The following is a 14,326-nucleotide window of genomic DNA, read 5'->3' as shown; positions in this document are numbered from 1 at the left end:
GTGTATAGTAATTACCAGTGAATGTCAGGGCCAGGTTCAGCCCAGGTCCCGTGCTCTTCACACACACAGCCTCCTCAGGACCTGGGCCACGTTCCAATTGTGCTGTCAGCTCTCAGGGTCGAGTGAAGGGTGAAGGTACAGAGAGGTGTCACAAATGGTTTCTGACATTCTGACAGCACATGTCTTTCTCCTACAAAAGACTTACAATCAAGAAAGTTCCACTTTTAAAAAATATATAATGACAAGCTGACTCTAAAATCCACGTGGGAATTCAAGTGACCCAGAATAGCCAGACAATCCTAAGAATGAAGAACAAATTCAAAGGATTTATACTTTCCAACATCAAACCTTACAACAATACTGCAATAATCAAGGTTGAGTAGCCATGGCTTAAGGCACATGTACACATAAGTGCAATGAAATGGTGAGTTCAGAGATAAACCTTCATGTTAACAGCCAGTGGATATTTTTTTTAACAAAGTTGCCAAGAAAATCCAAGGGAGAAATCGTTTTTTCAAATAACGATGCTGGTTCAAGTGGATATCTACATGCAAAAAAAAGAATGAATTTGGACTTCTATGTCATATTTGAAAAATAATTTAAAATGTTTATAGATCTAAATATAACAGATAAAACCATAAAATTCACTGAAGTAAACATAAGAGTCAATCTGCAAGACATGGTTTAGGCAATGGTTTTTAAAACATGACAGCAGAAAAAGAAAAAAAATAGAAATTGCATGCCATTAAAATTAACATTTTTGGCCAAGCTTAGTTGTGCACTCCTGCAATCCCAGCAGCTCCAGAGGCTGAGGCAGGAGGATTGCAAATTCAAAGCCGGCCTCAGCAGCAGCGAGGCACTGAGCAACTCAAGGAGACCCTGTCTCTAAATAAAATACAAAATAGGGCTGGGATGTGTGGTCCAGTGCCCCTGAGTTCAATCCCTGGTAATGAAAAGTAAATAACATTTTTGCTTCAAGAGAGTCTGTCAAGAAAGTGAAAAGAGCTATGTGTGAGACAATGCAAGGAAGTTTGGAGGCCAAATGATTGGGTTATGAGAGTATTAACCTAATCAGTGTGTTAGTCACAGATCGGGATTAACTGAGTGGTGATGTAGGCAGATAGGGTGTGACTGGAGGAGGTGGGTCCCTGGGGTGTGCCTTGGGGGTTTATATTCTGTCCCTGGTGAGAAGAGCTCTCTCTCTGCTGCCTGGTACCATGTCCCGAGCTGTTTCCTCCACCACACTCCTCCACCATCATGTTTGGCCTCACCTACAGCCCAGAGCCATGGAGTTGGCCATCTATGGACTGAGACCCAGGAAGCTGGGAGCCCCAGGTACACTTCTCCTCCCTAGAATTGTTCTGGTCGTGTCTTTCGGTCATAGCAACAAAAAGCAGCTAAAGCAGTCCAGAGCAGGCAAATATAGAGAAATAAAAAGTACATTAATGGTTGCCTAGGACTGAGGGTCTGGGAGAATGGGGAGTGACGGCTAACAGGTCCAGGATTCTTTCAAGGAGTGTGGAAATGTTTTAGATAATGTATGATGAATACACAATTCTTAATACAGTATTTTAAAAACAAGGAATCATGTGTCTTAAATTTAAAAGGAAGCTTATGTCATGTAAATTATCTTACTAAATCCATTTTTAAGTTCTAAACAAAATCTAGTAAAATATGTAATCAAAATCATTTCTAGAAAAATAGCTATTCTTATTTATTTTATTTTATTATAATTTGTTATATATAACAGCAGAATGAAATTCAATTCATATTACACAAATACAGCACAATTTTTCAGACCTCTGGTTGTACACAAAGTAGAGTCAAACCATTCATGCAATCATACACGTACCTAGGGTAATGATGTCCATCTCATTCCACTGTCTTTCCTACCCTTCTCCCCCCACTCCCCTTTGTCCCATCCAAAGTTCTTCCACTTATCCCATGCCCCTCCATATGGATTAGCACACACTTATCAGAGAAAACATTCGGCCCCCGTTTTTTTGAGATTGGCTTATTTCACTTAGCTTGATATTCTCTAACTCCATCCATTTACCTGCAAATGCCATAATTTTACTCTCTTTTAATACTGAGTAATATTACATTGTGCATATATGCCACATTTTCTTTATCCATTCATCTACTGAAGGGCATCTAGGTTGGTTCCGCAGTTTAGCTATTGTGATTTGTACTGCTATAAACATTGATGTGGCTGTGTCCCTGTAGTATGCTGTTTTTAAGTCCTTTGGGTATAAACTGAGGAGTGGGATACCTTGGTCAAATGGTGGTTCCATTCCCAATTTTTCAAGGAATCTCCATACTGCTTTCCAGATTGGTTGCACCAATTTGCAGTCCCACCAGCAATGTATGAGTGTGCCTTTCTCCCCACAGTCTCGCCAACACTTGTTGTCGTCTGTATTTTTAATAGCTGCCATTCTGACTGGAGTAAGATGAAATCTTAGAGTAGTATTGATTTGCATTTCTCTAATTGCTAGAAATATTGAACATTTTTTCATATTTGTTGATTGATTGTATATCATCTTCTTAGAAGCATCTATTCAGTTCCTTGTCCCATTTATTGATTGGATTATTTGGGGGGTTGGTGTTAATATTTAAATGTATGTAGGCACCAAATCTTTTCATTGCCATATTACATCATGACCCGGTAGTTTTACAGGTAATTTTACCAAATGCTAATGGCATATACATTCTCTATTACACAAGTCATTCAATAAATGAGAAAAAGAAAAGCTGTCTACTTCATTTCATGATTCTAATAAAACCTTGATACAAGTTCTGGATACAAAAAGTTAAATTAAAATATTTATTGACAAACATAAGTGCAAAAATACAGAAGTATGAACTATTAATCCTGTTCCAAACATTTCATCATGTAGTGAAACTTTGGCGGGGAGGATTTGACTTTTCCTGTTAAAGCTTTAGACACAAATGCCTTATGACTCACTGACAACGCATTTTGTTGTTGTTATTGCTTCAACAGAATACTCAAAGCTGGGTACTTATAATTAAAAGCAGTTTCCTTAGCGTACAGTTTTGGAGGCTGAGGGTTCACGATCGGGCAGCCTCATCTGTTCAGACTCTAGTGAGGGACCCCTGGCTGTGTCAGGACATGGAGGAAAACAGAATGGGAAACAGCCACATGCTGAAGGGCACAAGCACATGCGGGGAACTCTCTTTACACCAGCATGCTCTCCCACGTGTTAAAACCCACTCTCTCCATTCAGCCAGCATCAATCCCTTTCATGGCTCCCTGTTACCTAACCACCTTCCACAAGCCCCACATCTTAAGGTCCCACCACCTCAACACTGTCACACTGGAGACCAAGGCACCTGCATGTGAAACTGTGAGGGGTACAGTCAACAATATACAAACTGCAGCACCCACCAATTTCACTCCTAGTGACTCAGGACAAATGAGGGTGAGCACCGGAGGAACGCTCAGGTGTATTTAAGTTGCAGCAGTCCAGAGAAGCTAATGCCTAAAAGTCTCTGGACCCCAGGTCTGGAAATTTATTTCTATTTATACCCAGTGGGGGGAGATTTATGTAACACTTGGTGGTTACATGGAGGTAATGTTGTTCCATAGTCTTAGGCTAGACAGAGGGTTTTCATGAGTTTTTATCAAGAAATTTAAAAAAAAAACAGAGATAGTATTTTTGCATAGCTCCAAGCTTGATCGTAGACCTAGCTTTTACAAGAAAGAGAAACCGGCCAGGTTAAGGTAAAAGCCATTTACAATAAAAAGGAAGCTCCAAACCATACTAAGCTCTCTGCAGAAATCCTGCTGACATTCTTTGTAAAAATTTTGTTGATAAGAGGCCTAATTGTGGCAAGAGTTTAGGGGGTTACTCCATTTCTTTTGGGGTTACTTCACTAGGTATATGCCCTAAAGAAATGTGTGCTTGGAGGCAGGTGCAAGAATATTCCCAGCAGTAGGTATCATAACAGCACAAAACTCTAAACACCAATGTTCACCTACAAAAGCATGAACAAGTTGCAGTAAAGTTATACAACAGAACACTACATAGTAATAACATTTAATGGGCCATAGTTACATGTAATACAGGGATAAAACTTGCAAATAAAACATTGACTGAAAGAAACAAAATGGGACTAGGGATGTAGTTAGTGGGCAGAGCACTTGCCTAGGATGGGTGAGGCCCTGGGCTCCATACCTAGCACAGCAATTACAACAAGAAAAGGAACAAGATGGAAAAGATAAATCCTGTTATGAGTCCTTTTATAAAAGTTCCAAGGCAGGCAACATAGCTATTCTGTCTAAAAATTATATGTAGCTGGTAAGTTATAAATAAATGCAAGAAAAAAAATTACCATAAGATTTAAAATAATGGCTACCTCTAGAGCAGTAGATGAGTATATTGAGTAGTAAAAATCACATGGAGCTTGGGGGAGGTAGATGGGCAGGAGGCTAGACATGCTCTCTTTCTTGACCTGGATGTAGGCACTCACCACCCACAACAAAAGCCTATAAACCTCTGGACCTCTAGTTTAGGCAGCAATTTAACAGTTTTATCCCCAAAATGTATTAAGAGTATTTAATGTGTGGCAAAGAAATGTGGTGACCATTTAACAAATTAGAAACAAAATTTTCATTACTAGCACATGTCATTCAAATCTCTCAAGTCAAATAGGTCAATCCTAAGACAAAGACCTCATCATCATCTTGTTCAGGAAGAAATTTCTCCCACTAAAATATTAGCACCATTAGAGACATTTTTTTAAAAAGGAGGGACTGGGATTGTAGTCCAGTGGTCAAGTGCTTGATATACATATCAAGAAGGGAAACCAAACTCAAATAAGTAAATTTCTACATTAACAGAAGGCAGATTTGGTATTTAGAGTCAACTAAGTTATTTTGTTTCAAGTATCCATCTCACAAATAAAATGCCAAAATAATAATATACAGGAAAAGGAATGAAAAAATAGAGAGGGCATTTGATAAATAGAAACCCTTAAGAATAAGATGGAATAAGAAAGATTTTTAGACAACTAAATTTTAATCAACTCCCTATCTACCCAAGAGATTTTTAACAAAAACAAAGCAGAAAAATGATAATAAATAATCAAATTGTCAACTTATCAGAAATATGGAAGGTTTATAATAATAGGTTTGTCAAGCATCAATACAATTTTTATGACAATTCTAGAAAAGTTGAAAGAAAATTTATCTTATAGTCTTCCCCAGATGTCAGATGAAAAATAGAAAAATTAGATTGCTATTTGATTCAATCACTTATTTTCATTTCTATCAGATTCTTTGGCTCTTATGGGTAATTACAAGGCTGTCAGCATTATTGTTTATTTCTCCTTTGGAAAACTGAGATATGAGATGCATAGTCACAGCACTTACTACCTAAACTGATTACCAGAATGGTTCAAGCCACAATCTCTTGTTTGAAATAGGATGAAGACAACATAAATTCAGCATTCCAATCTCATAACAAAGCATTTGCTTTTCCCCCATTTTCTTAATCTATATCCACACAGAAGCACATGTACATATGGCTTTTCTTGGTTATTAAGCCAATATAGTCACCATAAAATGTAGCTAATCATCCAGAAATTAATTCATTTCATTACTTTGCCGGAGGGTCAAAATCAACCATATGTTTGTTCCTATAAGACCAAACATAAAAGAAGTGGAATCCCTGAACACCTTGGTATTTGTAATTATTTGTGTGGGCTCTGGGAAAGAAGCGCCTCAAATACAATTATGGAAGCCTAGAGTTTGGTAAGAGTTTACGCGGAGCATAAAAACTGACAATTACGACTCCCGATAGTCTTAGACTGATTTAATAAGATCTAATGACTCTGGCAGTTGTGCATTCTAAAATAGAAATGGTAATGTGGCTCAGATGTTCTATGAAGTAGGCTAGAAACTAGTCGATGCTGGTTTCTGTGAGTTCCTGCAGCTTTTCTATTGACAATGTGTACTCCCTCATAAATAAATGAATAGCTGCTTCCAGAGCTCCCTTCAATACTTTATATTCCTCTTACTTCCAATTTTAAAACACTCGACTGCTTTTCAACCCCTTTGGTGATTCTTGTCTTGTGAGCCTCACCACAGCTTTATCAACTCCATCATTCTCCTAAACAGAAATCACCAATCATCGGGCCTACAAAGCTACTTCCTTCTCAGCCCATGGAGAGAAGGTCTCGTTAGTTCTTTTCAAGCGAGAAAATCCTCACCAAAAAGGTCAAGCATGAATTTCACCAGGAAGCCAACGAGAAGAGGAAGATGTTTCAGCAGTGACAAATTTCTGGTACTTTCCAGAGCTTAAAGTGGGGTCAAGAAAGGGCAATAAAACTCTGAGGACTCCCGAATCTTACAGTCCAACCTGGTATATGGTTTGAGACTCTTCTCTAGTCCCCAAAACCTAACAACTTCATGGTTTCATTGGTTTTGGGGGGGTTATGTTGGGAATACAATATCCTTTTACAACATTGTCATTACAGAAAAATGCATTCTGATTTTTTTTTAGAAGCCAGTCTCCCTCCCTCCCTTTTTTTTTTTTTTTGTAGTTGTGGATGGACAGCTTGCCTTTATTTTATATGTTTATTTTTATGTGGTGCCAAGGATCAAATCCAGTGCCTCACATATGCTAGGCAAGTGCTCTGCCACTGAGCTACAACTCCAGCCCCTGCATTCTGATTTTTAAACAAGATATGTATAGGCCATATTTGGAATGTACCAGCCCATGGATAAGTTAGGGGTCTCTTGTATGTCATTCTAATTGGAGCTCTAAATTCTTTGTGCACACAGTAAAGATACATTCCTCCTGAATTTTAGGATAGGCCGTCAAGAACATAGACAACATATAAAGGCAAACAGCAAATAAATGGGTTAGCAACAAGCCACACGAGGAGTGGAGGTAAGACACCAGTCCTCATCTGAGTTAGAGAGCAGAGAAGCACATCCCTTTAACAATAAGGGTAAAACTGAAAGGTGAGCCTGCGGGACCGAATGCATGACAGAAAGCAGAGGCCACAGGCCACCTAAGGTCATGGTTCCCCCAAGGCACCAACTCAGCCTCTGAAATAGCTACTCACACATCCCTTTAACCTCCACTTGCAGTGCAATCTCTCTTTCCTTCCAAGTGTGACTTATGTGATCTGGAAATAATTAGGAATCGGGCCTGAGAGGAGCCAACAGGAGCCCCGACTCTTGCTCTTTTCTCCCTGCATTTGCTTTGCAATCGTCTACAATAAGAGTCTGAGAGTTTCACTATTCCATCTTAAAAACTAGGAAGTCATTTTCTGTTTGTTTTTGTGTTCTGGTGAGAGTAGGAAAAAATAAACCTAATGCAAAATGAACATGAAATCCTGAAAGATAATCATCATGTAAATACCAACCAGCGACAAATTAAAGATTTAAAATCTACACAACTAAATATCTCCTTCTAGCATTTACTCATTAGTGTAACAAACATCTCTCAAGCACTTAATGTTTGTCTATAGCAGTTAACCTAAGTCCATAAAAAAGAGAAAATGAAACACACAACTATCTAAAAGAATCAGACACTAACAAATTCAAGACAACAGTTTTTCCTTTTTTCTTTGAAAATAAAAACTACTTTGTTGAGATATAATTCACATATCATTCACCCATTTAAAGTATACAATTTATTGTTTCTTGGTATATTACATTACTGATTTTTAAAACTATGGTAAAATAGTCGGGCGTGGTGGCGCACCCCTGTAATCCCAGCAGCTCAGGAGGCTGAGGCAGGAGAATCATGAGTTCAAAGCCAGACTCAACAACAGCAATGCGCTAAGCAACTCAGTGAAACCCTGCCTCTAAATAAAATACAAATTAGGGCTGGGATGTGGCTCAGTGGTGGAATGTTCCTGAGTTCAATCCCTCATATCAAAAAAAAAAACTACTGTAAAATAAAAATAACATAAAATTTTTCACTTTTAACCATAATTAAGTATAAGATTCAGTGGCACAATGTTGTGCACCTATTATGACCATTTCCAAAACCCTTTTCATGACTTCAAACAAAAGCTTTATAAGCATCAAGCACTACTTAACACTTCATCCTCCCTCCTGAACCCCTGGAAGTTCCTAATCCATTTTTTGTCTTATGAATTTTCCTATTCTAGGTGCATAAGTGGTACCATACAATATTTGTCCTTTTTCAAGTCAGACAATACTAGAGTGTTGGAGGAAAATAAGAGGTACACAGTGCCAATCAAGAAAGAGGCAAGTCTCAGCGAGGTGGAGTGGAAGGAAGGACACAGGGTGAGAGGGACCAGTGATTGGAGGAGCCCTTGTTGGGGATTGTAGACACAAGTGATCACAAAAGGGTCCCCACCTACTACAGTCACGTGTCATACAGACTGGCTTCAAGGAAGACCTGGTCATGGGGTATAATCATCCACCTTCTAGCAGAGAGAAGAAAGCTTTTCTGGACCATCTGCTTAGGTACACACCTTATCCTACTTTATCCCTGCCCTTCTATTTTTTCTAAAAGAGAAACAAACTATATATCCAAATGAGTGCGTGTCTGAAAATAAAGCAACTCAAGGAACACAAAGGAGATTTCTCCATTTTTCAAAAACCACAAAAATGTACCTCTTGGACATTTTATGTGTCACATATTATTTGGGGAGCTGGACATAACAGGCACATTCCAGTCTAGATGACAGATATTAAACAGGAAAAAGAATGAATAAATAGAACATTTTAGACTAGGATAATATGCAGAAAATGAGACATTATGACTCACTGGATAGGAGTGGCAGTTTCCCCTGGATGGTCAGGAAAGATCCTGCTGAAGATATGACACTTGAGGTAAGAGTAGAGATTTAGGGAAGCAGGCTCCCAGGCAGAAGAAGCAGTCCGCACAGCTTCACAGTTATGAGCTCCACCTATCAGATAAACAGAAACAGACAACAGGGCATTGGGTGAGGCCAGAAAGCAACCACAGGGTGGAGGATGTTGTTATCAAATTTCTGGTCAGTAGAATGATTTCACCCAACTTCAAAGGATGACATTTAAATAGGGGAAATTGGTGATATCCATTACATTTTTAAGGATCACTGTCTGGAATTTAAAAGATGGAAATGATGAGCTCAGCAAGAGAAGAAGCAAGACCTGAATCTAATTTAGGTGAATGAACCTAAGAGAGAGGATGATGAAGGCTCAGAGTGGAGTGGTGGTAGTGGATTTGAAGAGTAGAGGAAAACGGGGGGATTTTGAAGCTATGTGGAGGGGAATTGCTAATAGAGTGGATGTAAAGGAGGTGGCAAGAACAAAGAGGATTGATGATGAATCCGAGGTTTCTGATTGTGCATTGAGATGAGGCGCTAGGGTATGAGGATGGAATATACCAGACAGCTGGAATCCTGTAGCCTCCTGTGCGTCTGTATATAGTACACAAAAGGCCTTGTTTTGTAATATTAGATTTGAAATATCAACAAAACATTTGAGAAATAGACAAGGGGGAATGAAAGGAAGGGAGGGGAGATGGGAATAGGAGATAACAGAATGAAGTAGACATGACTTTCCTATGCTCATATATGAATACACGGCCAGTGTCACTCCACATCATGTTCAACCACAAGAATGGGATCAAAATCGTGATAAGTTGCATCCTATGTATGTATGATATGTCAACATACACCTACTGTCATGTATATCTAAAAACGACGAATTTTAAAAAAGAAAGAAATGTCAATGTGCACTTCCTATCTAGGAGGAAATCAAAGGAGTATAGAAGTGTGCCCAAAACCCTAAGATGTGTTAGATTAGTAGTTATAGATTAAGAATACAGGATTTTCTTTAAAAAAAAAATAAATAAAGTACTAACATGAATTTCTAAGAAAATGTGAGAATCCAAAAAGGTAAACTTGGCTCTCAAAGAGCATTTACTAAGCATTCCACCTCCAGCCACCTCCACCTCCACCTAAGAGCGGAGAGATTGGGCAATCATACTTGCCACTTATTGGTGCAAGGGGAACAGAGGTCAAAGTCCAGACTCCCACAAAGAAGAGATTCTAAAGCCAGCCACATGTAAACCAGTGACCACCACAGTTAACTCAAAATACAAAAATAACCCAGGAAATTCTTGAAACCGCAGTTCTTATCACCTGATTCATACAGATAATATCAGAATTTAAGCTTGAATTAAAGTCCTCCCCAAACACAAATACCCAATAGAGAAACGTAAATCCTCTTTGGAAAACCATACCTTCATCTTAAACCTCATATTATTCCTACAAATAATACTTAAAAGACAATGACCAACACACAGTCAAGATAGTCAAGAATACACACACACATACACAAGACATTACAAAGGAGAAAGAACAGGTCAGGGACACAAAATCTAGAAAGACCTGACTGAACTTATTAAATGTAACAACTATAAAACTACTTTTAAAAATCCATGTACATACTCCACAAAACACAAATGACAAAGGGGGCGGGGAATAATGCAACTCACAGTATAGACAAAGAGCTAATATGCCTAATATATAAAGAAATATTAAAATACCAATAATCCAGTAGAAAAATGGGCAAATGATATGAATACAGAGGTCAAAGAAAAGCAAATGGTTCTTCAAAACTATGAAAAGCATATTCCCGGAGATTCCTTAGAAAACTAGGAATGGGACCATCATTTGACCCAACTATCACACTCCTCGATCTATACCCAAAGGGATTAAAATCAGCATACTATAGTAACACAGCCACACCAATAGCAACTCAATTCACAATAGCTAAACTGTGGAAGCAACCTAGAAACCCTTGACAGATGAATGGATAAAGAAACTGTGATATATGTACACAATGGAATATTACTCAGCATTAAAAGAGAAAATTATGACATTTGTAGGTAAATAGGTGGCATTTGAGAATATAATGCTAAGAAAAGTAATCTAATCCCAAAAAACCAAAGGTCAAACATTCTCTCTGATAAGTGGATGTTGATCCATAATAGGGGTGGGCATGGGAAAACTGAAGGAATTTTGATTATGCAGGCGACTGGGGGGGGGACATGAAAGCAGGAAAGATGGTGGAATAAGATGGACATTATTACCCTAGGTACATGTATGACTGCACAGATGGTATGACGCTACATCATGCACAACCAGAGAAATGAAAAGTTGTACTGCAATTGTGTACAATGAATCAAAATGCATTCTGCTGTCATATATACCCAATTGAAATAAATAAATATTTTTTTTTTAAAAAATGGAAGAAAAGCATATTCCTAGTCCTAAAAAGAAAAATTAATAGTATATTGAGAGACCACTTTCTCTTATCTTACTGGCAAAAATCCAGAAGTTTCATAATAGTATTGGTTAAGCTACAGGGCAATAGATCTTCTTAGATATTGCTGAACCAAGGCTAACACATGTAACTTTTGGAGGGGCAATTTGGCAATATCTATAAAAATATATGTGTACCCTATGATCTAGAAATTCCATTTTCAGTAATTTATCTTAGAGTTACATCCCTTACTGGTAAAAGGATATCTAATCAAATCTGTGTGTCTTAGCAGCGCTATTTGTAGTGGCAAAAAATTTGAAAATTACCTAAATCAATAGGGGACAAGTTATGAAGTTGGGTTTATATACACAATGAAATAAAACACACTTATGAAAAATAATAAGGAGGTTCCATGTGTACTCATATTAAGTGAAAAACAAAATTAAACATAATGTATTGCAGTTTTACAAATGGAGTAAAAGCATGTGTGTATAATTCAGTGACTGTGGTGAGCCGTTTCTGTGAACTGTGGTCGCCATTACAAGATGGCGCTGGTTTCCCCTGTAGTCTGGGACAAACAACTCCTTATCAGAATGAGTTGGCACGCTGTGACTTGGCACCCTGTGAGAAAAGTCCACGTGGCAGCTTCGCATTGGGGCTTGAGGTGCTTTATTAAGGCTGGGAGGGGCATCCAGGGGTTAAGAGGAAAAGTATCAGGGACCTGAATAAACGGCTGAAAGAAGATTCCCGAGTTGCGTCTTCCTTGCGGGCAAGGGGTCGCGACAAGTGACTAATGAACACGGTGAAAAGGAGATTTTTTTTCATTATTTACCGTCTAATACTAATTTATTTTGAACAAAGTGAACATATTGCCTATCTAGAAGGAGAGATGGGAAAGGGAAGGAACTGCAAAATTATGCCAGCTACATATGTGAATATACAGAAATTCCACTTTTAAGTATAACCATAACGCATCAATTAAATAATAAATTAATGTAAAAAATCAAGTTTGATGTTACCTGTATGCAACAAGAAACTATTTTTAAATTATAGAAATGGTCTGGGTCTGGGGAATAATCATAACATTTATAAACAAAAAATATAAAAATAAAAAATAAGTTTGTAAAATATAGCTGTGGCAGCAGATTAGACATAGCTGAAGAATAAATTAATGAATTGCAAAATAAGTCTGAAGAAACAAAAATGCAATTCAGAGACAAAAAAATTTTAAAAAAATCAAAAAAGAAGGAGGGGCTGGGATTGTGGCTCAGTGACAGAGCACTTGCCTCGCATATATGAGGCACTGGGTTCGATCCTCAGCACCACATAAAAATAAATAAACAAATAAAGGTATTGTGTCCATCTACAACTAAAAAAGTATTTAACAAAAAAAGAAGGAAAAAACACAAAAAGAAAGGTCTAGCACACTTTTTTATTAGAGCATTATGATTATACATGATATTTGGTTTTATTTTGACAAAATCTTACATGCAAGGAATCTGATTCCCATCCCACACCGTTTTTTCTTCCTCAGTTCCCTCCTCTACCAATCTTCCTTTTGTTCCTTTATTTATTTGTTTTTATTGGTACTTTCTACATATACCTAAAAGGTGAAACCATTGGTATATTTATATATGCAAATAATATGATTTTGCCAAAGTCATTCCATATTTCTTTCCCTATCTGATTGCCTATCACTTCCTTCTTCCTACTCTCTCATTCTACTTCTTCTATGCCACTAATCTTCCCTATATTTTTATGATATCTAATTCTGCTACCACCACCTTCTTACCCTTGTTTTGCACTAGAAAGCATTCAACCATTGATTTTTCTGAGTCTGGCTTACTTCACTTAGCATGATGTCCTCCATTTCCATTCATTTACCAACAAATGCCATAATTTTGTTCTCTTTCATGGCCGAGTAAAAACACCGCTGTTTATATATATCGCATTTTCTTGATCCATTTATCTATTGATGAGCGTCTGGGTTGATTTCACAATCTGGTTATTGTGAATTGCGCTGCCATAGACCCTGAAGTGGCTATATTGCTATAGTATGCTGATTTTAGATCTTTTGGATAAATACCAAAGAGGAGGATAGCTGGGTCATAATGGTGTTTCCATTCCTAGTTTATTGAGGAATCTCCACACTGCTTTCCAGAGTTATTGCACTGATTTTCAGTCCCACCAATAATGTACCAGTGTACCTTTTCCCCCACATCCTCACCAGCATTTTTTATTGTTTGTATTTTTGATCACTGCTATTCTGGCTGAAGTGAGATGAAATTTCAGTGTAGTTTTGATTTGCAAATTCCTGATTTCTAGAGATGTTGAACAGTTTTTCATATATTCATTGGCCACTTGTGTTTCTTCTTTTGAGAAGTTTCTGTTTAGTTCTTTAGCCTGGTTATTGATTGGGTATTGGGCTTTGGGGGGATTTTTTGAGATCTTTATATATTCTGAATATTGATTCCCTGTCAGAAGAGTAGCTGATGAATATTTTTTCCTATTCTGTAGGCCCTTTTTTCACACCCTTGTTTCCTTTGCTGTACAGAAGCTTTTAAATTGCTTGAAACTCTAGCCAGACAAATCAGACAAGAGAAGGAAATTATAGGGCTACAAATATGAAAAGAAGTCAAGCTACCTCTGTTTCTTAATGACATGATCCTATATCCAAAATACCAAAAAAAAAAAAAACCAAATACACCAGAAGACTCCTAGAACTGATAAATGAATTCAGCAAAGTAGCAGCATGAATGATCAACACTCCTAAATCAATAGCTTTCCTATACTCCAACAACAAATCAGCTGAAAAAAAGAAGTCAGAAAAACTGTTCCTTTCATAATGACATCAAAAAAAACCTGGAAATTAATTTAACCAAGTAAGTGAAAGACTCTGCAGTAAAAATTATAGAATATTGAAAAAATAAACTGAAGAAGACCTCAGAAGATGAAAAGACATCCCATGTTCTTGTATAGGCAGAATTAATGTTGTCTAAATGGCCATACTGCCAAAAGCAATATACAGATTCAATGCAATCCCCATCAAAATACCAACGACAA

General features: G+C 37.6%; 1 protein-coding gene across 1 annotated transcript in view; it reads right to left on the bottom strand.

Moving 5' to 3' along the window:
• The window catches only part of LOC144249836 (uncharacterized), a 277,991-nt gene that overhangs the window by 26,498 nt on the left and 237,167 nt on the right, over positions 1-14,326 (bottom strand). Inside the window, exon 6 of the mRNA XM_077792034.1 lies at positions 8,775-8,916. Coding sequence (XP_077648160.1) covers positions 8,775-8,916 — 142 coding nt within the window. The remainder of the gene's footprint in view (positions 1-8,774; positions 8,917-14,326) is intronic.

Source organism: Urocitellus parryii, chromosome 12, assembly GCF_045843805.1.
Source record: "Urocitellus parryii isolate mUroPar1 chromosome 12, mUroPar1.hap1, whole genome shotgun sequence".
Lineage (NCBI taxonomy): Eukaryota > Metazoa > Chordata > Mammalia > Rodentia > Sciuridae > Urocitellus > Urocitellus parryii.
The sequence above is the reverse complement of the archived record's forward strand: the minus strand, read 5'-3'. Positions and strand labels throughout refer to the sequence as shown.